General features: G+C 38.9%; 1 protein-coding gene across 4 annotated transcripts in view; it reads right to left on the minus strand.

Moving 5' to 3' along the window:
• Positions 1-4,674: 4,674 nt before the first annotated feature.
• The window catches only part of zfhx3b (zinc finger homeobox 3b), a 312,657-nt gene continuing 290,885 nt past the window's right edge, over positions 4,675-26,446 (minus strand). For all 4 annotated transcript variants that reach the window (XM_017303941.2, XM_017303940.2, XM_008405336.3 and 1 more), the window contains 5 exons: positions 21,763-21,899; positions 21,029-21,229; positions 17,648-17,771; positions 11,724-17,240; positions 4,675-11,336 (listed from right to left, as the gene is read on the minus strand). In XM_017303941.2, coding sequence (XP_017159430.2) covers positions 9,613-11,336; positions 11,724-17,240; positions 17,648-17,771; positions 21,029-21,229; positions 21,763-21,899 — 7,703 coding nt within the window. In that variant the 3' untranslated portion in view covers positions 4,675-9,612. The remainder of the gene's footprint in view (positions 11,337-11,723; positions 17,241-17,647; positions 17,772-21,028; positions 21,230-21,762; positions 21,900-26,446) is intronic.

Below are 26,446 nucleotides of genomic sequence, written 5' to 3' on the forward strand. Positions count from 1 at the left end.
TAAGATTTATGTTTTTATAGCATGATGGTAGGTTTCACTGTACTTGGCCTCCTTGTTGAGGCCAAGTAGAGCATTATGACCCTGCCCCACCTCATTTGCATAATGAAGCAGAAATACCCAAGGAAAAGTAAAAAAAAAAAAAAAGGAGAGAAGGAAATGTAAAAAGAACAAGCACTTGTATAAGAAAAAGACAAAAAATATATATACCATACTTGATGAAAATGCATGCTGAAGGAAAACGCAAAAGAAAATATATACATTTCTTAACAAAACAGATGGCAGAGATGTTGAAAACAATCGGATACGTATCTGGTTTAGCACCACATATCAAAGTGGCACAAATCAGATTGTTTTTGGTGGGAGGTTAAAAGATCGGAATTGGGCTGTTCAGGTTGCCGTGAAAAAGTTGGATATGGGTCGCATTTGGTAAAAAAAAAAAAAAAACAGAGTCAGATTTGGGTTGCATTTGCCTGCTGAACGTGTCTAAAAATTCCCCCCTCCCCCTAATTCTTCCGCATGCTGTATAATTTAAATATGACATTTGAATTAGTGCTAGTGGTTTTCTTTCAATAATAGAGGAATTGCCCTTTCTTAATTATAATGGAGACTGGATGTTCTTTAGAAAATTTGAATGAAGAAATGTGTGGTGGTTTTTAGGTCTGCAAAGCCTTTGGCTCCTTGTTTTCTTCCTTTATTGTGCCAAATGCACATCCCAACAGTTTTTGTTTAAGACAAGGCTCCAACAGCTTCAAAGTCTTTTTGTTGAGACATTTCTACAATTTACTCCCTGCAGTAATTGAAAGCTGATACTGAGGAAGTCTGGGAAAGGTCACAAGCTACTATTCCTGCAAAGTAAAAAGTTAAAACTCTGCATTGTAAAACCTCAAAACCTGGGATATAGAATACAATTAGAGTCTATGATATAATATGATAACTAGTGTGGCATGTCTTTAGGATAGATACAGTGCAACAAAGCCTGGTTGATAGCAGGGCAGTGAAATAATTTGTCTATTTGTTTTCCTCCCTGTGACTCTATATGAATGCTCAGGCTAGTTAGCATGACCACCGATGATGACACATCGGTGTCATCATCGGTGGTCACCGATGTGTCATCGGTGACCACCGTAACGTTGCAGGAAACGTTACGTTTCCTGTAACGTACTGTTACAGGAAACGTACTGTTTCCTGTAACAGTACGTTGTTTCTCGGCCATTAATACATTGTGCAGCGCATACCCGGGATTGATTGACAGCACAGAAACTGGCTCCGACTTGTTTTTGACCAGGATGGCAGATGGTAGGAGAGGTGCATTTCTTCGGACTGCAATAGTTGCACTGGGAGGAGGTGGAGGAACTCAATCTTTTCACAAATTATTTCTTATTTTATAGTAACATTTTTAACAAATATGTAAAAAAAAACATGTTTTTAATAAAAGTTGTTATTAGTATATAAAGTTATATAAAGTTTTGTTTTTAGCAATATTAAAATAAAAAAAAGGATAAAGAGTCTGAGGGAGTCAATAATTTTTATAGTCCTTGCAACATTTTGAAAGACTGGTCAATACTGTGTAATGATGAGGAAAAACTGAGAACTTCATTGATTATGCTTTTTAAAAAACTATGAACTGAACCGAAAGGGTTTAAATAAAAACACTCAGACTATAATAGTAAAAGGTAAAATCCAAAAATTATCTTGATTGCAAAAATATTTACTATTAAAACGTGAGCTCCATCTGGATACTCCGCTACAGAATATATTTTTAGGTCAAAAATGTTTTATGCCAGCTGTTAACACTTTCTGAGTTAACAGCTGGTTAACACTGGAAGAATTGTGTTTAAATTTTATTAAAGTCACTCTACAGCAGACTGATCATAGACATTTTTTCCTTACCCTCTAAAATAAATTCCTTTGACCTAATGTCTTAGTTTATTGTCACTATAAACTGCATTATGTGCATGTTTTAAGACTGAGTATGGAAACACAATTATGTACAATAAACTCAACTCACTACAGAAATGTTCAAGAGAAATGAAAGGCAACTAAGCTAAAAAAATTTTGTACTTACCTTTTGTGAATTTTAGTTAATGGGTGGAAATCACAGGACAGCATAAGAAATAGGTGAATTACAGTAGCTTCATTTTGAACTGTCAAATATTTACTTGTCCAAGATGGTGTATGGCAATAGGAAGCTGTAAGCAGCACCTTTGGCTGTAATGGCTAAGTTAGTGATGTGCATTGAGAATAGTAATTAAATAGGGGGCCAACAATTGGCAAGGTGGACCCTGTACCTTGAGGCCTGGGGAAAATTGGCTTCAGACCTCACATTGCCGAGGGCCTATGTTAAACGCAGGCGTTAACCCAATTTCACACTGTGTGACTGAGCCTGGCCTGTTTCAGTGAAGCCTCCAAGTGTGAGTGCCATCTGGTCCAGGCCTGTGAAGGAAATGGCCTTGCCTTTCACACTGATCGGATTAGGGTGTTTTTAATTCATTCGGGATGTGCCCTTGCGTGTTAATTGGCTCAACATGGCCAGTGAATCTTGCCTGTTGCCTGCAAGAAGATGTTCATTTCTTTCTGCAATCTTAAAGTAAAATGTTAATGTTCTTTTTAATACCCTTGCAAATTGGTGGGATTTCAACAAACATTAAGAGACCATAGCAATCCAACTGTATTGTAGTTTAATCAACTCATGAGCATTTAAAAATATTAAAGTTAAAATTTCTAAAAAAAAAAACCCAAAAAGATTAAAAATAAAGAACTCAATTAACCGTGACCTTTTGTTCCTAAAACAACTGGAGATTTTTAAATAGCTGCACATTATTAAAAACTTTAATAAAGTGTTAATAGGTGTGTGGTTTCTTCAACATAAACACTTAAAGGATGTCTAAGAATATCAAAAAGCAACTCATTTTAGGATGTTTCATCAAGCATGGTTGTTCATGGTTTTGATTACATTAGAAACACACTACCACTTCTTATTAAGAAGTTCACAGTTGTTGCTTAACATGTTCATATTAAGCTGGCCCACTAACAATTATTACTGCTGGTGTTAATGTCACACATTTGCTGAAAGCATTTCAGGTGATGAAGGGATCTAACAAGATCGCACTACATATTAATGAAAATAACTCAAAGTCATTATACTTAAAAAAGTGAAACTTAATATGCGCAAATAGCTCTAACTACAAGTTAAGTGTAACAGAAGCCAAGGCTTGATCACTTACGTATCAGCATCAGTCCTTTCAAACAAGCAGCACGGGCAGATCATAATTTCTTTTCATCTAAATCCACATTTAATCAAGCATTGCTCAGCAACATGTCAACATTTTTCATCGTTTTAGTAAATGTGAATGTCAACATTGAATTTTGAGTGATGTTCTTTGAAATCCAGATTTTGACATGCAAGTTCTGTCACAATATCCAATTTAAACTTTACAGCTCAATGTTTATAGGCCGGACCCTAAAAAGAAGGCAACTCTTGAATTTTTGACCTTGCTGTCTTTTTCACAAGAACACAAATATAAATCAGCAGGGGGAAAAATGTCTGCAAACGTTTTATAATCTTAGACAAAGATAAGTGTGTGATTACTTTGAGTTTTTTGCATCAGGTGCTGAAAATGCTCCTCCATACATGAAAAATGTTGCAAGATGTCATAATCTTGTCATTGATGGTGCAAAGCTATGTAGGCAGAGATTGTAATCTTTTTTTCAATAGGATCCAAGAGTACCAGATTTTTTTTTGCTCACTTGCTTGCTTGTTCTGGTGTAAGTATTCCAACACATTATGCTGTTAAGTTTGGAGGGAACATTAAAGGAAAGTCTGAATAAACACTAACCAGTCAGAATGTGTCACGTCTTCTGCTGCCAAAGCAGGACCACTTTGCTTCTACTTCTTTCGCTTCTGGTTTTAGCTCAGATGCCACAAAGATCCATGTTACACAGACAGATATCCTGCAAGCATGCTTGCAAGTGTAAACAATCTGTTCCGTTATCCTCAAAACAAACATTAAATAGGAATGGACAAAGAGCCAATTTGACATGGACTCACTAGATAGAAAACTCTGTTCTGTGCTTGGCAACAGGTTGTTATCAAGTAAATTCTCTTACAATCACTTCATTCTGTCTTAATATAATAAACGACAAAGACCAGCAATTATTCTCAGGCCATTCACGTTAGATTTGTAGTCATAAAGGACAGGATTGATTGATTTAAATAACGCTGACGCTCTGGGAGAGCGCATACTGTTCGTTTACATGAGTACACGATTAAAATTAATAAATGCAAATATTTTTGTGAAACACAGCAGTCACAGATTTTTGGATAACAGGATGAGTAAATCATTCTAAATCTGAATTATAATGACTTTCTTTTGTTTGCCAATCAAAAGAAAGGCATACAATATCCTAAGTACATTGGGTTGACTATTTTAAAATTTTGGATAGAGATTTTACATTTGAATAAGCTAAATTTCTCAGTATGTTTTTAAAATCTGTATCTGTATTAATCAGATACAGGGTCAGACCTGTACAGTGTTTGAATTGCAGCAGTACAAAATCATTCTCAGGCCTTAAATGGGCCTTAGGCCAAACATCTGATGCCTCTGATTGAAAAGTCAAATCATGCATACCTGGATGGGTTCCACTCTCGCGACACTCAAAAATGAGTCCAAACAGTGCAGTTTATGCTCATAATTTTTTAATGTATCACAATGAGCAAGAAACATACTTGATGAAATATTTTCAAAGGAGTATATTCAATTACCATCTACAATCAACTTAACTAGGACAACAAGGTTTTGTGACAAAAGTTTCTTTAAAAGTCTGAAGTTCCATGTGGTTGTATGTATGTTAGTTTCCATGTAATTTGGTACAGTCTGGAAATCTTCATATAATTACAGTAACAAAAAAAAAAAAAACTAACAAGACTACAGTATAGAAAAGACATCAAGAACAACATTTTTGGTTTAACTTGCTCTTTTTTGTACATTGCAAGGCTGTTTTTTTCTACCCTCAGATGGGCTTCCTGGAGCCACAGAGCCATGCTTATGAGGCTCAAAGGAGGAGTAATTAAAGGAAAGAAAAACTAAAAGCGTAAAAAAACATTGTGGCACCAGAAGTCACAAAAAGAACAGAGCGCTCCAGGTAACAGTTCATCTTTGAAGCTGGAGCAAATGGTTGTTTGGTTGTTAGTTTGGTTGGTAATTTTGGTTATTATGCTTTTTTTTAGTGTCTGCCTCTAAGAAAGACAGCTCCGAGAACTCGTCCCCTCTCTATGTTAATAATTTCCCTATTTAGATTATGTAACCAACACAGAGAGGGATGAGTCGCCGTTTGACTGGAGAGCTGTACTTGTCAGCCAGAGACAAGCACAAGAAAATTAAACGGGTAGCAACGTGAAGAGGAAGAAATGAAGCAAGCATCTCTGTCCATTCTGTCCTGAAATCTGAAAAATGTCCATCAAAGAGCAGAAGCTGAGGCAGAGCTAGAGAAAGAAAGGACAGATGGAGGGAGGGGATGGGGGAGGTTAGAGGCAGCTGGAGCCACTTAAAGTTCAGTTTCATTTAAAGACTTCCCTCTGTGTCACACAAGTCCATTGGTTCCAGAGTCCATTCCCATTACAGAGATGTCAGTAATCAAATAAAGAGGTGGTTTTTAAAGCTGTTTCGAGCCTGCCTTTGGCTCCCGTGCCCAGTTTTGGTGTGCCCGCAGCCTCTCGTGTCCTCCTAACGAGGTCTCCAAAGCTTCCCAGAGTCCGTTTTATTCATTTTCATTCTTTCTTCATCTCAAAGACAAAAAAAATAAAATAAAAAAAAAAAAGGAGGAAAAAAAATGTCTTTAAATATATCTATATCTGTATACAGGTACATGTTTCACAGTGGGCAAAAAAAATGACCTCTACAGCAAAATCTTGTCTTTGTCTTTTTCTTGTAAGTGTCCATTGAATGTATCTCAATGTGTAACTCGCATATATTTTATTGTAGCCACTATAAAATATGCACTCATACGGGGCAGAAATTGTCGCTTTTTTTTGTCACAACTGCATAAAAGCTTTGGCCACATTAACATATTCAATCAATGTTGAAAACTGCTCAGTGCTTCGGTTTCATCGTTCTTGTTAAGAGCTATTATTTTTCAGTTTGATTTGTTTAGAATTTTATTACAATCCAGCTTTGTGGTTCTGTTTATTTGGTGTGTAACACATGAACAAAAAAAATAAAAAAGGCAAACAAGAAAAAAAGAAAAGTTGAATTGATGCTGGCTCTTCTGAAATACACACAGATATACACAGGCACACAAAACACACCCATACTGGCATCAGTCTATTGTGGAGACCTCAACTTTGTGGTCCACAAGAGAGCCCACATGATTACACTTTGAGTAAACAGAGAACAAACAATAACATTGAAACAGTGAATATAAAGAACATTGTCACACCATAAAGTGGCCAGGTCATTTTAGTCTGTTTTTCTCAATTTCAGCAATTCAAATTAAAGCTAGTGTTAATTTATGATTAAAAGTAATATACAGAAATTAAAGCAAATTGCAAACAAAATAAAATAATGTATATTTATCAATCTTTAAAAAATAAAATATGAAAACAAAACATAGTTGAGACAGTAAACTGGATAACTTAAGGTACACATTAACAGTATTCCAAGGAACTGGATTTCAGAATTTTCAAGCTTGAAGACTAGAGCTACTGACATAAACAGCACAGCAAGGTATTAACACCAAGTCACATTTTCTGCCAGAAGTAGCACTTTTTTAAAAACACTTTAGAGATTGTGCCTTGTATTCATTAGGGTTAATATTGACCAAACGTTTTTTTTACCCAAAAAATTTAAAGACACCTTGGTTTTGGTTTAGAAAATCTTGTGTTTCACATCATTAAAATGAGAAGATGCGGGCACCTATACACAACCATTTCCTTTCCAGCAAAATTAATTAGATGACTTCTTTGGACATGAGAGCATCCGAAGTGTTTGAAAGCAAGGGACATCTTCAATAAAATGAAATAAACTTCCAACTCTTCAGCAGAAATAATGCTTTGGACTCAAGATGCCCCTAAAAACCTGTAATCTAAGAGTGGAAGTGGTACCCTGCACAAACATGAAACAAGTCACTATTAGACCTCATGGGAAAGGGTGACAAGACCTCAGCAAAAAGCCATTGATTCCCTCTGAGACTAGGGGGAGGTTGAATGGCAATAATGTAGAAAAGAAAAATCAAAACATGAGACACATCAGTACCAGATGTATTATATACATTTTTTGGTAACCACTGTTACTTGCTTAACAAGTAAGCAACAACCTTGATTGGATGGAGGGATTTTCAGCCATGTTCCATGCCAGCACAAATTGACATACAGAGGTCACTGTGTTCAGCAACCAACTATGCAAAAAATATACACAACAGTTTACAGTCATTTAAAAAAATGAGAGAAAATAGATTGTGAAAATAAAAACAATCAAATGAAATCAGATTGATCAGTCCTTGCTTAAGAAAAATCCATAGTGATATTTGGAATGCACTGTTCTTTACAAACGTTATAGATCATTGGCTTTAAACATTGGTCTGTTCAAAAAGAAACTCCGCAAAATGTCCTTTGGAACAAATATTCACAGTCTTCAAAGTTCCGTTTTTGCAACAAGAAAAAAAAAAGTGTTGCAGAGGCAAGAAATTGGTTTATTGTTTGTTTTAGTTAAAGCTTAGCCAAAAGCAAAATGAGCATGCATCTAGGTATTAATTTTTTTCATTTTTGTTTTTTCAAAAATCTACATTAGCAGCAAAAAGTATGTCCTTGAAGACCAGACCTTATACATTTTCTTTAAAAAAAATGGACATTTAATTGTGACAAAAGTCAAACAAAAATCAATAACCTCTATCTTACAAACTGCAATGGCTCTGTAACGGTGCTACTCCACAATGCAAGGACAAGGGCCCTTTTTGGTTTTTGGTTATTTACGTAAAAAAGCTACCCGCTTGCTTGCGAACAAGCAGAAATGGCAACTTGGATACGTACTCCTTTAACTTTTAAAACTTTGTGTTCTTTCCTCAAAAAAAAGCAACAAATTCTCAAGTATAAAGAAGCCTCTTTTCTCATCTTTATGCACCAATGGTGAAAGTGTTTAGTCTTTGGATTTTCTTTTGTCTTAAAGCGTGAGAATTATTAGTAGTAATCTTTTTTTCATTTATGAAAACAAAACTGACAGAAAAAAAACAAACAAACAAACAATGTAGCCACTCAACATGAAGAACAACATACCTGCTTTGTAGTATATATGACTACGAACACAGGGCAGAAGGGAAAATAAGTGCGAAGAAAGAAACTAGAAGAATGACAATTAGGAGTCTGACAAGTGCACAAAGTTAACACAAAAATTAAATAAAAAATAAATCTCTCAGTATTTCACCCAGGATCATTTGGTTTGAACAATACTAACCACATCACAAAATTAAATAAATTTTGATCCTAAAGAGGATCCTGCCTTGTCAACAGGGGCATTTGGGAGAATGTTTCACAAGAGTTTGATAAGACAGAAATAATGTTTAGATAAATTACCTCTCATTAACCTAGACTATTGGAATGACCAAGTCAACATCAAATGAAGTGTCTTAAAATTAGACAATACAAAAGTTAAATGTACACAAAGTTTTTTTTCCCCAACCTACCATACTGTTGAAATTCATTTCCAATGCAACAATCTACTCAACACCAAAAATGCTCATATCTATCATAAATACAGAAGGTTTTATTATTTTTTTTTTTATCAAAAGCTTTTTCAAATTGTCCATTACTATGTCTGCAATGCTTATCTGGATATAATGGGAATTCCTCACTTTATGAGGATTTTAAAATTAGGAATATTAATCATTAATTCTTTAAAATGCCCAGAAGAAATGCCTTGTTAAATTAAATTTAACACAGAACTTTGTTGTTAAATCAAGTTAAGGAAGAAAAAAAAAATCATCTTATTGGAAAAAAAAAGTTAAACGTGAGTCTCTGTAACAGAAAAAAACATCTTTGAGCTGTTGACCTGAGAATAAAATAGACATTACATTATTCTTTTACTTTTGCAAGCCATTGGTATCTGAATGCTTAAGTAGCAAGAAAACTGAACTGAACAGACTATTCTCCCATACAGTACATACTGGCTTTTAGTGACTGTGCTCTTAAGTAGAAAGTATTGGGTTACTTACTTGCATTCTTTAAAAAAAAAGGGCTATTGGGCCATTTGCCAACTTTGAGGCAGTCCATCGCCATACAGTACAGCATTTTTCCACTATTACATAAAATATAACTGCTATGATCTTTGATCTTTCTTGTCCTCACACCTTAGTATGCCTGGATTTCAGTTGGGTTAAACATAAAGAAAATGAAAAATTAAAAAAATAAAAACCAGCATGTTGATATGGGAAAACAATCCACTAACATTTAATTTTTGGTTACAAGCTTTGGAATTGCAGTTAGTCTTTACACATCTTTTTCTGAAATTGGTTTGTATACTTTTAATGTATTTTTAACATTGCTGCTTTTTATGATTTTTTTGTGTTTTTTTGTCATTTTCTTTGTATTTTTTTTTTAAATATTGTCCATCACTGAAAGCTCTTTTACAATCTGATGGAGTCTGTTCCTACACTAGCCAGGTTACTACTACAACTACTACTGTCTTTGACATAGGTAGGCTGCTGCGGCTCCTCTGTTGCCCTGCCCTGCCTATCTGCTGACTTCTGACTGCTGTCAGAGTCAGACTCGTCGGTAAAGACGTCTGTTGGTATCGAGGTCTGAACTCCTGAGGTGCTCAATGAACTTGAGGTAACCGTTGAGGGTGAGGACACTGGAGGAAAAGAGGAGGAGGGACTAGCACTGGGCTTTCCAGCTGAAGCTCTGGAGAAGGGGACCTGGGGCCAGGGTTTGCCGACAGCTGCGGTATTGAGTTGGGCCTTAGAGGAAGAGCACAGGGAAGTGGAGACAGCAGAGGATGGCATGGTGGCTGATGTTGTTGGCAAGGGAGATGGGCTGCTGATGGGATGAGTGGCAGACTGCGAGGTAGATGCGGTGTTAGGACTGGGGAAGCAGGCTGAAGAGTGAGGTAATAAACTAGTAGCGTGCTCTTTGGCATTTCTGACTGAACGCTTGATTGTTCTGTGTTTGTGCAATGCCGATTCCAGGTGTTGACTGAGTGCTTTCTCTCCATCCAACGTAGTGTCACAAGCCAAGCAGTCATAGAGACTTCCGCCCCCTACACCTACGCCACCGGGGACACGCAGCAACACCTCTTGCAGATTTGCCACAGATTGACCAAAGAAACAGTTAGATTTAATGTGGGTAATAGCCGCTTCTTCCTTGGTGAAAACAGCTTGACACTTGCGACAGGCAAGTTTACTCTGCGTCTTGGGGACAATGTACTGGTCTAGATGAAGGTCCATAGCTTTGTCATCTATTTCGTTCTGCTCAGAAGATACTTTTTTACGAGAGGAGGAGGATATGGGGGTTTCACTGTGGGGATTGCTCTTTTGCTCCTCTGTTTTGACTGAATCTTTGGCAGCTTCTTTGCGATCCCCTAAGTTTTGAGTAGGAGCTGCAGTTTGGCTTGCCTTGGGTTGCTGGATCTGTTGAAGCTGCCGCTGCTGCTGCTGTAGTGCCTCCTGTAAGCTTTGCTGATATTGCTGGTAATGCTGCAATAGTGAACCTGGGGAAAGACCCATGAGTGCTTGGGACAATGCTGGGTTATATGGGAAAAGACTTTCCATACCATACATTGGTTGCAGATAGCCCCCCTGGAGAGCACCAGGGATCTGTGGGGTGTAATAAGGGGAAAAGCCTGGCATGAAGTAAGGTAAAAATTGGTTTGTAAGGAGAGCTGTGGGGTCTGATGCTAAAGCGGCCTGCAGAGCTTGAAGCTGGGCAGGATCTACCACATACTCCATACCAGGTGTTGGCATGGAGGTGGCAGGAACAGCTGTGTCTGGTTTCTCCTTCTTGGCACTTGCAGCAGAAGTGGAAGGGGCCGGGGTGCTTCCAGTTGAAGATGGAGTTGAGGGTTTTTCTGTCTTTTCCTTGGGTTTATCCTTCTCCTTCTCTCTTAAACTTTCAGCATCACGTTCCTTGTGGGATCCAGGTCGTAAGCTTGATGGGGTAGTGGAGGAAGTGGAGCTCGATGTGGGCGTAGGGCTTGAATGAGAAGCAGATGTGTTGGTCTGGGCAGGGCTCGATGCTGCAAGAGATGCTGAAGAGGGAGGTTTATTAGGCAATCCAGAAGTGGGCAGGCTTGGTGAGGGAACACTGGCACCCGTCATATTCAGGAGGTTTGAGGGTTTTGGAGGAGTTAAAGCTGAAAGTTTGTCAGAAAAAACAAGAAGTACAAAAAAGTAGCATTAACAGTTGCAAAGAGAAAAAAACAAGGCATTTTGTTCAGTACACATAGAAGAATAAAGAAGATTGCTGATATATGAATGGCAATGGCTTATTTAAGTTTTATAAAGAAAAGTCAGTCAAGTTAGCTAATTTTTTGTAACAAGAGCGTAAACCTCTGCAGCATATCAAGAATAGTAAAAGATCAATATATAAAAGAGTACACTATGTACAGTGTGCAAATTCATGCAACTGATAGAAGGGCAAGAGAAATGTAATATTTCTTCAAGATGTCTATTATAAGTTTCAAGTTTCTTTGTATAGCATGCAAAGACTGGTATTCAGTCAGTTTGAAACAATGACATACCTGAATTAGATGAGTTAAAGCTGGATAGAGAAGGGCTACCAACCCCTGGCAAAAGTACAGGTGGGATGCCTTGAAGATTTGGGTAGGCTGACTGGAGATTCAGAGCCTGCATAGCAGGGTTATCAAACATCCCCTGCTGCTGCATGGCCTGCTGTTGTGCCAGACCCAAAACTTCATTGGCCTTCTTAATGCGATCCATCTCTTGCTGGGCCATGAGCTGGCGAACAGTAGCTGGGTCAAAATATTCTTTTTCTTTATCAATCTGGCTCCCAATGGTATCTTTCACCTTAGATATGTGTTGTTGAGAGAATATATGATCACGAACAGAAAGGCGAGCACTGTACTTAACGGCACACAATGTGCATTCAGTCTTTGGCCCCTCGTAAGATGTCTGGTTTATTCCAAAGTGCTTAGCCATGTTCAGTTTCGCCTTTTTCTCCTTGGCACGAGCATTTTGAAACCACACTTGAACCACTCTCTTTGGAAGTCCAATTTCATTGCCAAGCACCTCACACTCCAGCATAGTGGGTGTTCTGTAGTCATTAAAGCAAGACTTCAACACTTTCAACTGGAGGTTCGTCATTTGGGTCCGGAAGCGCTTTTGGCCTGGTCTGTCTCCACTGTCAATGCTCCTGGTACCTGAGGCTCCAGGGCTTGGTGAGCAGGGGTCAGCCAGGCTGGATGTCTCACTGTGGTCAATTATATGTTCATTTTCATAGTCCTTAGCATAAAAGCTTGTTGCAGGGCTCACTAACCCTGATGACATTTGGTCATCATTTTCGAGCATAGTGGATGTACCTCCAGACTTGGGTAGGTAATCACCACTATTGTGGCTGGGCTTTGCATCAGCGCTGTCAATGTCTGCATTGGCCTCATCCCCTGTAGTTGTGTCTGTGATTGCCGTGTTCACAGATGAACAGTCGTCATTATCCAGTTTGTTTGGATCAAAGCTAAGGTTCACCGAGGACATTGTTGCACCCTCAAAGTCTTCCATTCCTTCAACTTTGATGGATGAAGGGCTCAGCAGACCCCTGGGAGACAGATCCATGCTTTTATTCACTGGAGACATAGAGGAGCTTTGTCCATCACTGTTCACTGTTGAGGCTAGTTGGGAGTAGCCTGATGTATCCAAAACATCCATTTTAATTTGCATGCTCTCCTGCTCAGGTAACAAACCAGTGAGAGTCAAATTGTATCCAGCACGTTTGGCTTCATGCCAGTGACGAGATCTAATGTGTGCCTCAAGGGCTGTTTTTGCCTTGAATAGAGCTCGGCAAAACGGGCACCTACGATGAGCTTGGGCAGGCCCTACAGCCCTGAACTGGCCTTTTCTCTCTCTTGCTCTAGTATTTTGGAACCACACTTGCACAACTCTCTTTTTTAATCCCACCTCATGAGCAATGTGATCAAGCATTTTACGAGTGGGGTTTGAGTCTAATAAATACTTCTGATACAGGATTTCTAGTTGCTCAGGTGTAATGGTGGTTCTGAGCCGCTTGTCTCTCTGTGGTTCCTCTCCACTGTTTGCACTGTCATTCTCTCCAGGGCTAGTACTAGCCTTTTCTTCAAGCTTTCTTTTCAGGGAGTTCATGGTGGAGGTTGGAGTGGATGGAGAGGTGGCAGAACTGCTGGGTATCTGAGGCATTGCACCAGAGAGAAGCTGGGTTGCCAGCAGAGGATTGCTGGGATCAAACAGCATAAAGGGCATGTCAATTGGACGATCAAGGAACTGAGGATGGATGAACTGATTTTGCACAGAGAGAAAGTGCAGTTGCTGGTGTTCTTGCCAGTGCTCAAAGGATGGAAAGCCAATCTTGCACTGCTCACATTGGTATGGAATCATCTGCTGTGCCAGCTGCTGTGTGGCAGAGGACAGATGTGGATTGAGGCCCAAGTGGGAGCTTTGTGAGGATGCCTGGGTTGTCTGAGAAGATGATGGGCCACACTGCTGCTGTTGCTGAGACAGTGACGAATGCTTGACAGCCTTAGAGACGTGCATCTTTTCCTCTCTCTGAGATCTAGTGTGTTGGGGCTCAGATTGGTTTTGGAGTATGATTTCCTGCTTTATAGAAGTTTGAGTATCTCGTGGATCACTAGAAATTTCTGGCAGCTGTTTGGGGTTTTCATCATAGGGGTTTGAGGTGGTTGCTGGTGATGCTTCCTCTTTCTCAGCCGATGAGAGTTGTGAAAACGCTGACGTTGATGGAGCAAGAGGGCAAAGACTTGAAGAGGAGGGCATTGGTGTGTGACAGGACGACCCAGAGGGAGTATAGCTGTCATGGGAAAAATCCAACGAATCTTCATTTTGGCTGTCATACTGCCCATCCTCATCTTCATCTTTGTAACACAGCTTCTTTTGGTGCTTTATCAGGTCAAAGATACGCTGGAAAACCAGACTGCATTTCTTGCACTGGTAGTTTAGATTTGATGTACGGATATATCGGTCATTTGACAGTTCTCGCCTTTCTCCATCTTTGGCTCCCTCACCCTGGTTTTCATAATTCTTTCTTGCCTTTTGTCGAGCATTTTGGAACCACACAACAATAACACGGGTGGGGAGGCTCAAAAGGTTGGAGAGCTGTTCAAATTCGTCATCTTTCGGATAAGCATTTGCATCAAAGAAATCTTGTAGGACTCTTAGCTGGTAGTCAGTAAACCGGGTCCTAGATGATCTCTTACTTCCATAGAATTCATGTTTCTGAGGTTCAGGGGAAGGAGGTTTGGAATCAATTTTTGTTTCTTCTAGAGTTGTTGTTGGAGGATTATTGAAATTGTAAGGAGAGTCCTTGTTGCGCTGACGTTCTTTAAAGAGCGTGTTTCTGAACCAGTGCTTTATCACTTTTTGTGGCAGCCCAGACTTATCTGCCATTTCTTTAATTTGTTCTTCGTTTGGCGAGTTGTTTATATCAAAGTACTGTCGCAGGACCCTAAGCTGGTCATCAGTGATGCGAGTCCGTGGCCTCTTGTTCTGTTGCTGTAACATGGCAGGTGTAAGCTGTTGTTGATAGAGTTGGGCCAAGTCTGATGCCAAGCTTGGCTCAACAGAAGGTAACTGAGGAGGCAACTGAGTGGGCAGGGACTGCAAAGACATGGGTTGCATCATGAGTGGAGAGAACAAGGGTAAATCCATTGGCATGGGTATTTGTGTCATTGTAACTGGGGGTTGTGGAGGGGGTACAGTGGGAGGAGTGAGCGAGGCTGCAGAGACTGGAATATTTGGTGTTGGAGCTCTTTGGGGTGGTGGAGGAGGTGGCGGTGGAGGAGGAGGTGGGGCAGGAGCAGGACTAGCTTCTGGTGTTGGAGGTCTTAGTGGATAGAGTTTATCATAATGCTCTCTGTATTCCTTAGCAAATCTCTCCAAGGATCGAAACGGGAAAAAAGCCTGGTGGATATGTTCCTGGTGACTCTTTAGAATCAGTATGTTTGAAAACAGCTTGCCACAGGCTTCACATTCCAGTTTCTCTAATCCCTCAATGGGATCTACAACCTTCATTATTCCACCTGAACCACCTGATCCTGTAGGTCCACTTGTCTTTTTCTGAGCTTTCTGTTTATTTTCGTTGTACTGAATAACTAATTCAAATCCAAAGTTTTCCAGCAAAGCTTTAGTTGCATTTCCTCGAGCATCTGAAGCAATCCTAGGTGGAAGCATGCCAGAATCTTGGTTAATGTTTAGTGAAATGCTTTGAATGTCCTTTTTTTCTTTTGATTTGATTTCGGTGGAATCTTTGTTTATATTGTTCTCACTTTTCTCAGTTACATCTTTCTCCTTTTGTATTTCTTTATCTTTCTCATCTTTTGAGGAGGAATGTTTCTGCTTTTTTTCAGCCTGCTGGAGAAGAGATGCACTCTGCTGCAGCAAAGCCATCTGCCCTTGAATCTGCGAGTGAGCTTGCTGCTGCTGCTGTTGCTGTTGATGCTGCTGCTGCTGCTGCTGTTGGTGTTGCTGTTGTAGGTGGTGATGCATTAATTGCTGCTGCAAGCAACTCTGCTGGGCCTGCTGGGCTGAGTTTTTTAAATCTTCTTGCAGGGTAGAAGCTGCAGATCCTGCTAGGCCGAGAACAGAGTTGCTGATGTTGATATCTGGATTGAGTTGAAATTCTGCTCCAGGGATATAGAAAGGGAACAGTAATTGCTGCTGCTGCAGTGGCAGAAGTGCATCAGTTGTCAGTGGGAAGTGCTGCAGAAGTGCTGGATTGAATAGCTGTGATTGTAAAAGAGCAGCCTGCTGCTGAAGCTCCTGCTGAAGCTGGGCTTGAGCCTGAGCTTGTGCTTGAGCCAATTGCTGTTGTTGCTGAAGCTGCTGCTGTTGCCCTCTTGCAGAGAGAATCTCGCTAAATTTAGACTTTTTTACTTCATGGTTCTCAGATGATGAATGACAGCTTGCTGAAGAATTTCCCAAACTTTCAATGCCATGAGTCTGATTCATGTGATTTCCTCCATGAATACTTTGAGCTGCCTGAGATCCAGAAGAACTGTGGTTTGCTGAGCTGGGAGTAGAGTTATTAGCTGGGCTTGGACTAGTTGTTGACGTGCTCGTGCTGGACCCTCCGCTAATTGTACTTGCAGAACTGGTGATCCCTCCAGCTGCTTCAAGTTTGGCTGCCCTAGCTTTGGTCTGGTGTAGAACAGAGCGCATGTGGATTTCCAGAGTTGAACTCTGGCTATATGCCACATTGCAAGTGCTGCACTTAAATGGCTTATTATCAGGACTGCTGGTAGGCTCTGGTTGACCAGTAGTGGATTCCTGAAGAGCTCTTTTCACCTTGTGTAGGTGGGAGACAGAGTTATAATGAACTAACAGAATGTTCTTCTGTGTAAAAGACTCTTTGCATACAGTACACTTGAATGGACGAGACGGGTCCAAAAACTTCTCCATTGTAAAGTTGGGGCCCTTTCTGAATGGTAGTGCTCGTTTGGGTTCAGATCCAGAATCTTCCTGTAGTGAGCCAGAATCACTGCCTGTTGGGCTTTGTTTTTCCTCAGGGTCACTGTCGTCTCCCTCTTTGTCGTCTTCTCCCAGGCTTCCATGCTCCTCATTGAGAGCCAGATCCCCCATTGCCATAATGTCTCCGTTCATCAATAATCCTCCATAAAGTTGCTGGATATCAGCTTCACTCAGCTCCAAATGGCTGGTTTCTAAGTGCTTCTTCAAGGCTTGTAGAGTTCTGAAGCTCCGCTGACAAAGGCAGCACATGGTAGCTGCTCTTATCACATGGTACTGTGAATGAAGCTGCAGTTTCTCCACAGTCTTGAAGGCCAAACTGCACTGGTTACATCTATACTTATAGACATGGCGATCAGAAACCGGTAACTGGGGCCTCTTGTTGTGAACTTCGTTGAAGTGCATTTGGAGAGAGTTGGAGGATTTAAACACTTGACTGCAGCCTTTCTTCCAGCACAGAAAACCAGTGGCATCTTCCTTTTCTGACTGCTGATCCTCAGAAGGTGACTTGCGAGATTCAGCTGTGTCTGTGGTGAGGGACATCCCTTTCTCTGGATCAGCATCTGTGGCATCTGTAAATAAATCAGCAAAGAACTACTTATCAGGACATCACCATTTGCAGTTATTTTCCAATTAAGTTTAGTAATGGAGAAAAATGCTTTTATTGTGCATCCACAGGCAGAAATGTGTACAAAAAGATCAACCTTGTGATTAATTACAAGGTGTTAAAATACCAATCATTCATCCAGTTGTGTGGTGGGTGAGAGTCACAGAATAAAAAGGTGCTTAATATGCTGAGTGAGAAAAACCTGTAGTTTCTCCTAATTTTCTTATGACTTACTATTTTTTTGTATTTACAAATTGCCAAATGCTTATCAAGGTAAATAAAGATATGACTTATAAACCCCATGGTTGGTATTGCAGAAAATATGTATATTATGAAATTCAAAGGTAATATTTCAAATACTGAGATACTAACCAGTCTGCTTTTTTGTGTCCTCAGAGATGGAGTTGGTTGTAGCAAGTGGGGTGCTCTGGGACTCTTTGTCTGGACTAGGCACTGGTATGAACATGCTTGCTGGTAGAACCTCAGTGGCTGTTACCTGTAGACACAAAACACAAATGAATTAAAGTGTTAACAATCTTACTTAGTGACTATGTGTACTTAGAATTTGGTCAGATAAAAAAAACAAACCCAGCAAAACCACATTCAAAGAGAAAACATAATCAGACCTTAGTTATTTTTTCAGAGCTATAGAAACACCTTTAGGAAATTAATAAAATATTTGTAGTCGCTGCTCTGTGGAAACAGAAAATGAGTAACGTATATATGTAATGATGAATGATATGGATCTGCAGTTGAAAAAAAAAAAAACTATAAACAGAAACATGTTTAAACAATGTGTGGCTGGAGCTGGTGTCTGAGAGCATAATATTTACCAAGTATGAAAATGCTTTCTTTTAAAGTATTTTTTCTTCTTCTTCTGTGTAATATATCAGTGTTTTAACTTTTCATCTATCCAACACATGTGTAGCATTTGACAGAAATTGTTTTTCAGGTCCAAATAACACCATGCTGTGGGAAAACTAATCGTAGACTGACTTATAATGTTTTAGTGACAAGACAACTTCTGTCCTCAAAATCATACTTTGACAGCTACCTGACTGTATACGTAGTGCAGAGTAATACAAACACCACTGAAAAAACCTGATTTAGTCATTCAAAACAGGCTTTTCTGCTGGCATAGGTGTTGGGAGGAGCTGGGTAATGAATGACACATCAGAGGAACAATGCAGGTCAGAACTAAGTGTTTACGTTTATGTGAATTCTGCCTGAACTTTAATGTTTCGAATGGCAGTTTTTGTCACAAGTGTTCACTTGCTACCATGACGAATTTCTGGTTGTACGGTTTCACAACAGACAGCTGTTAAATTCCTTAATAGGCAGCTGGCTTATACATAAACATTTCTTTTTATTTACTCCTCCTCACTGCATAAAATGCCATGTAAATCCTAAATGCATGAACTCAAATGTGAGCTTAGCACTTCCCTTTGAATCCTCTGTGATCCATGTCTGGAATTTCAAACTAAATGTGACAACTCTTTATCCACTTCCTGCAGCAATCTTGGCTGTTTTGTTCTCATTTGTTTTCTTTTGCAATGTTTTTTTGTTTTTTTTACATCATATATAACAATTATATACTACAGGTCTAATATTAACTGGAGTACTATTGCTCTAAAAATGGCAGTATCTGCACCTTTTAATAAAATACATTTTAGATTTAATGTTAAAATCCTAGAACATTAGAAAATGTTATGTATGAAATAAAAATAAAAATAAAACTAGCAAAAAAAAAAAAGACAAACAAATATTTGATTTATAAAAGAAACCTGCCAGTTCCTAAACAATGGCTTCATTAAACAGTTAGGTGAAAGAGTTGATCCCAAGGTCACTTTTAATTCAGACTGCTTAATTGGCAAACATAGTTTAAAATGGCTATCATCCAGTCAGACTCAGAATTAATGAAGCACAATTATTTTCATCACCTCTAACTAATTCAAAAAGAAAATGAGACCTGGAATGAAGGCGAGCAGACTAAATAAGTTAATGTATTTTATATATAAGAGAGACACACAAGGAAAAAAAAGAATGGTGGAAGTGCAAAGACAACAAATGAATTAAGGGAGAGTAAATGCATCAGTATGCACACTTGGAAAGAAATAAAAGTCACCTATCTCAGAATTAATTAGGGTATTCTAAGAAGACATGCGAAAGGGATGAAGTATATTTCCATCTGCATTCACCAGCTGTAAAAAGGTTCAGGCTTTAATGTGTGTTATATTACCTCTGTTCTGTCTCCCCTTGTAGTGTTTCAGTACATTACTAGCACTATAAAAGAAATAAATATTGCTATCTACCATACTAATGTGCATGTCATTTACTTTCTAGATAGGGGATGAAAATGGCTGGGAAGCAGACAGAGAAATGTTTTATAGTGTGATTGTTCAGCGTGTTATTTAGCCTCAGAGCATGGAAGAGAACAAAGATTTGCTGTTTGATTTAGAAGCAAATTGGGAAGTTTTGATTGATTATTCAACCTCGGTGTGTTTTAAATAAAGCAAAGATTGTTTTGTCTTGAGAAAACAAGAGCAAAAATAATATAAATTGAGAGTCACTGATTTCACACGTCACGAAAACTACAAATGTAATATTTTATTTACTTTGAAAGTGATTCTGTTAGTTGCTACTGAATAGGTAGCAAATAATATCTCAATTTTTTGTTCAGTTGCTAATTATATATTGGTTGATCTGTGTCACAAATATTATAATTATAATCAAAAGGTCTTGCTTTGATCAGAACAAAGCCATTCTTCAGAGACTAGTGAATTAGTATCTGAATTCATTGAAGTTGTAGAGAAAATAAATAAGGAATAGCTAACAATGTATGAATCCAAAGTTTGAAAACTAAAGAGATCTGCAGGATCAACTACAATAGTCTTGTTTACCCCTTAAACTTTAATATACTTTATTAGAACTGCTCTATGCAATGCATGGTGTTTGAATATCCATGCATTGCATGCAATAAATAGATAAAATCAGTTTCAGTCAAGTGCCTTCAGAAGTCACCTCATTAGTAAATGATGTCCGCCTGCAAGTAACTAACTTTATGATGATATTAATATAACTGTTCTGTGAAGGTATCAGAGAAAACACTATGAAAACCATGGTATACCCGCCATTCAGGCCAGGGATGGATGTGTGGAAAGCTTAAAGCAGGATAATGTTATATAAAGACATACAAAGTTTTAAATTCTCACACAGTATTGTTAAATCCATCACTTGATTTTAAAATAGTGTTGCACAACAAAGCTACCAACCATAAACTTTAATTAGCCTAAATTGAAGTTTATGGTTTTAACATAAAAGATGTTCAAGGATCATACATACTGCTGTAAAGCATTGTATTTTATAATATAGTAAATTATTTGCTTTAGCTAAACTCTTGTGTTATGGTTTAAACATCTTGGTTAAATTAAAAAAAGTTTTAGCTTTATTAGTTCCTTACATATACTGGCTCAGAAAACTAGAGCACATCTTTGCACCCCCACCCCCCATTTTATTATGAGATATTAGGATATAATGAAATAGTGAAAAGAAATGCCTGCTTGGTGCAGATTAAAACAAATAATGTTCTCTTTGAGACGCTCACATTAGATGTTTGAAGGCACCTAGGAGTACAACAAAACAATAATCACAGAGAAATGCACTACCGAACCTTGGTTACATAAACCCTCTCAACATTCCCAGTCCTTGTACGTCCAGTCACACTCAAAGTATACGTGATAACTCAGGACTTACTGTGGCTATTAGCTTGTCAACACAGTCGGGTGCAACACTGTGGAGGTGTGTGAGGTGGAACTGCAGGTGGATCTTATTATTGAGCATGTCCTGGCACAGTGGGCAGCGTAACATTGGCTGAACAGAGTGCTGCGTCATCACGTGCATTCTGAGGCGATTCAGGTCCGTGTTGGTGAATTTGCAGTAGGGACACTGGTACATCTGGAGGTGGTGGCAGAGACAGAAGAACCAAAAGGTTAACATGGTGAAACCAGGATGCTTGTCTCAGTAGAAGCTGTATCTCAGGGGGAAGGGTAGTGGCACGCCCCTCTAACAGCAGACCGCTCTGATCACACCCAGACACGTGGAAAAGTGAGCAATGCCGAGTCTTGGCAGTTGGCACCCACTTGAAAGTGGTCTCATCTGTCAAATACTATATTGATTTTCCAGCTTGTGCACAATTAGCAGTGCTGGCCTAGCAGATTTGCTAAATTAATTTTGAGTAGATCTAAAAGAAGAAAATCTGCATAACATAAAAAAGCTCGGCACTGAGAATTACTTGCAGAGGTTTATATTGAACTGATTCACAAGCTTGAGACTTTTAATGATGTCTCGGTAATTAATGACGAGATAACCTTTAGCTAGATGCCCTTAATTCAAAGGAAAATAGACTTTTTAAAAACATCATAGGCTGTCAATATATTAAAAAATAATAATTTAAAATCTGTGGGTTTTTTTGTTTTTTTAATGCCGACCTGCTCCGCAGTTCCCTTTTCAGCTGTCCTGGGACGCTTCAAGGAAAGCGGGCTGTCAGAGACCTCCGAGCGGGAAGAGGGCCTTTTGGAGGGAAGAGGAGAATCCGACTGGTGCCGTTCCAAGTGGCCAGACGCACCTGAAAATATTCAAATAGAAACAAACACATAAACCAAAGGACTAAGAGGGATACAACAGATATGTTAGGACAATTTGAGAACCTGGCAGCTTGGTAACAGATCAATAACAGTGAGAATAAAGAGCCTTTGGATGTCTTTCTCAGATGTGATTTAAGTGCATTTAATGGGAATTGGGCAAGAAAATTATTATCAATAACAAACTGTTATGGAAAACACTACCAATGCCAACTGATGGGCCATTTGAGTCTTGAGTTGTGATATCAAAACAACACCATAGCACAAAATTTAGGTTTCACGTCATTACAAAATGTCACATCATATGAGATTCTTACTTTGGTTTTGACCAATAGATGATCTCATGTTTTGCAGAGGGGCAGAGATCTCTGTCAACATTTATGCACCAAGATGCGACTTGCCTCTCTGTACATTTGTTTGATATTTTGTCATATGGAAAATTGCTGCACAATAATTGCTGCTTTTATCTCTTACATTGTCCCTCACTATATACATCTTACAGCAAGACGTGAAGTGATCCAATTTCATTTCTTAGGCGTACTCACTGTTTAAGGAGTCTTGAAAAATCTCTAAGAACTTGTACCTCTTCTTAGCATTACATATAGACATACTAGCAATACTGGGAACATTAATATGAATTAATTAATATACGTAGGACAGTTCTTTTTGTTTGTAATGTTTCTAATACATTTATTCACAATATTTATTCCATAACATCTGAATCAAATTGCATCATATAGTGTGTGGCGGCTTGAAAAGGCATCTCTTGATAATCCAAAATCATGTTTTACTAAAACTCCAGTGTATAACTAAAGATTATGAACTAAAAAAATAAATGAACGAAACAAATGGTTTGTGTTTGTACTAGTACATCTCAAATAAACAAGATGTAGCAATAAAGTAAAAATATTTCACGCCAGTCATCTCAAAAAGTGAAACTCGTCATCTATCTCTTGTAACATTGACGATTATGGCTTACATATAATGAAAGCCCAAAATTCAGTTTTTCAGAAAACTAGAATACTGTGAAAAAGGTCATTAATGGGAATTGATGGTGTCATATTTTAATCAGCTAATTAAGTCAAAACACCTGCAAAGGTTCCCTGAGCCATTAAACAGTCTCTCACTCTGGGTCAGTAGGCTACACAATCATTGGGAAGAAAGCTGACTTGACAAACGTCCAGGAGACAGTCATCGACACCCTTCACAGGTAGGTTAAGTCACGAAAGGTCATTGCTGAAGAAGCTGGTCTGTAGAATATTAACAGTAAATTGAGTAGAAAAAAGAAGTGTGGTGAAAAATGGTGCACCAGCAGCAGGAAGAACAGCAGCCTTAAGAGGATTGTCAAGAGAAATCCTTACCAGAAGAGCCACCACACACAGGCATACACTAGACATGGGCTACAGGTGTCACATTCCCTGTGTCAAGCCACTACTAAACCAGTGACGACATCAGAGGGATCTCACATAGGCAAAGGAACTGGACTGTTACGAAATGGTCCATTGTTCTTTTTCTAAATTAAAGTAAATTCTGAATTTCATTTGGAAATTAAGGTTGCAGGGTCTGAAGGAAGAGTAGAGAGGCACAGAAACCATGTTGCTTGAAGTCCAGTATGAAGTTTCCACAGTCAGTGATGGTTTTTGGTGCCACATCATCTGGTGTTGCTCCATTATGCTTTCTGAAGTCTACAGTCAATGTAGCCGTCTACCAGGAAATTCTGGAGCACTATGCTCACCTCTGATTACAAGCTGTATGAAGATGCTGATTTTATTTTCCAGCAAGACTTAAGTCAAAACACCTGCAAAGGTTCCCTGAGCCATTAAACAGTCTCTCACTCTGGGTCAGTAGGCTACACAATCAGTACCTGTGGCAGTGTGGGCAGGTGCCACTGGGCAGGTGGCAGTGTGGGCATCTGCCCACACTGCCACAGGTAGTAGCTGGTTCAGTGACCATTCCTATTCTTGATTGACCAGCAAACTCTGCTGACCTGAACTCCATAGAAGATCTATGAGCTGTTGTTAAGATAACGATGAGAGACACCAGACCCAACAAGGCAGATGACCTGAAGGCAGCTATGAAAGAAGCAATCTGGGTTTCTATTGCACCTACGCAGTGCCACAGTATGATCACCTGTAAGCTGTGGCATACTGATGTGGAGATTTATGCAAGAGGAGGCCAAACCAAATACTGAGTGAATAGATATGTGCACACTTTTCAGAAGCCCGACATTTGTGCTTAAAACTCCTGTTTTGATTGGTCTAAAGTGATATCAAACAACATCAAACAAACAATAACAAAATCTGTTGATGACAGTCTCTCATTCAGATCATGTGAGACTTGACCAATAGCTGGGGTTTGTTTCTTAAAATGTATGTAAAAGGTGTCATGAAGCAAATCTTTAGTAATCAAAGAAAAGTTTCATACAAACATGCTAGAACCTTTTAATGTACATTTAAGACTCAAATAAAACACACAGCAAGCTCTAGATTAGTCATATGCAAGCATATTAATCAACAACTTTTTGCAAGAAAATAGAAAGACCACAATGATTGTCAGTGTGTGTGTCAGTCTTTTCCATTCTCTAAAGAGATTTCAAGTGTTTCACTGGCTCACACATTAAATCAGATTGCAGACCCATTTAAATGTAAACAATGCTGAAATAGCCAAAATAATGTGTTTTTCTTTTTTTATATATTATTCTTCCTCTGCAAAGCAAGGCTTTAAACGTACTCCACTTAAAAAAACTGAAAAGGACAACCAACAGTTGGCACTGTAGAGGTGTAACTTTAGTGGAACAGCTAAGCATGTGCTAACTGAAAAGCTAACGCCACAGAGAATCTGTGAAGGGAAACTGCAGCAGGAGCTGCAGTGGAAAGTGTTTATTGTGAAACTTAAGGAGTTGTCTCACAAACCCCTAACAGCCCTATAAAGAGTTAAATTTGGCCTGATTTGTACAGTTCTTAAGGGGCAAATTGAGAACAGAGGCCACCGGTAAGGGAGGGGTGGTATGGCAATGGGGGGGTGGTCAGGTTAAACAGGGCTGACCACACTGCTACTCCAGACATTAAAATGTCAGCTCCAATCAGGATGAGGGCAGTTGAGGTGATTACCCAGTGGGAGACCTGGCTTAGGACAGAGGAGTCTGTAAGATCTCCCAGAGACACTGAGATCAGCCATGGAGACCCTATTAGGGTGCAGTCACACTCAATCCTATTAAACACATCCACCAATAAACAAAGGAAATGTTAAACAAAAAGAACCTCCCATTCGTTGACATTAACCTTTCAGTCATGGCACTGTGCTCACCAATTCGTCCTCCAACTCTGCTCCAGTCCACTCTTTCTTCTGCCTAAAGTTCTCTTGTTAGATCAAGAAAATAGTCAACTCTGGTCCTGTTTTAGAGAACTTTAGTCATTCTAGGTTTGGGATCCAGATTCCAGTTTAGGTGAATTGTTTTTATATGGTCATGGATCATACTTAAAAAAAATAAAAAAATAAAAAAAAGTGTTTTTGAGTTTGCAATCTGCACAGAGCCTTTTCCTCTCACCTTCAGCAGCTCATTATTTCAACAAGCAGCTCCTTGACTATAATTAACATCAACACCCACAAAGTAAGGAAGGATGCCTTCACTCCTTGCAACATAAAAAGAATTAAAACAGAAGCAAATATAGAAACTGATAAATGATTAATGTGTGTATTTACGTTTTTTAGTGAGGGTTGAGTTGGTAACTTCAGAAGGGTAAAAACATAAATGTACAGCTACAAGTACAGTAAGGAAAGCATCATACCTCCTCTCAGCCTCATGATTAAGAGAATGAGCATAACAATTATACTTCCAGAGCTGCTCAATTAGCACCAGAGGTGCAACAAGTGGCTGTTTTTGTACTGAAAGCTGTTAAAACCCGTGTTTTCTGGATGAGGTGCTTCATGCTTAAGTGTAGGTGAGAGGGAAGGCGTGTGAGGTGAGGAGCTACACAGGCCTTTCTCTGGTGCAGTCTCTCTGTCATGGCTAATTAGGACTTCATAAATCTGATCCATTGCTTCTCTAAGGAACAGAGCAGCGCTATCATCAGCAGCCCGTGACTAATGTATAACTACTGTTTCCATAGTTGTTGTTTTTTTTTTTTTTTTTTGTCATTGGCAATGAAAAGGAATTTCTGAAACACTGCAAAACCCAGAGCTGCAATCAAATCAAAACAATTTCAGTTTAGGTTTATTTCCTCATTTATGTCTGAAAATGACACAAAGTTGGCTCAAAAACAATGACTAAAATTGTGCAGAGGACTACCACAGGGGCAGTGATTACAACAAACAGGAATAAAATGCTTTAAATATCAACTACTAACAAGTAGTCATACTTTCTGGTTATAAAGAACAAAAATAACATTTTAATTTTATTTACGTACCTTCTTTTATCTATAGTGTCTGATGTAAGGACCAATTTTTAAACTTAAATACAATCAGAAAAGGTGGCATGTGGATTCAGATACAAGGAAGAAAGGCTAACAAAAATGTTTAAAGAAAGAAGATG

The sequence above is a fragment of the Poecilia reticulata genome, chromosome 3 (genome assembly GCF_904066995.2).
Source record: "Poecilia reticulata chromosome 3, P_reticulata-male-v2, whole genome shotgun sequence".
NCBI classification, from domain to species: domain Eukaryota; kingdom Metazoa; phylum Chordata; class Actinopteri; order Cyprinodontiformes; family Poeciliidae; genus Poecilia; species Poecilia reticulata.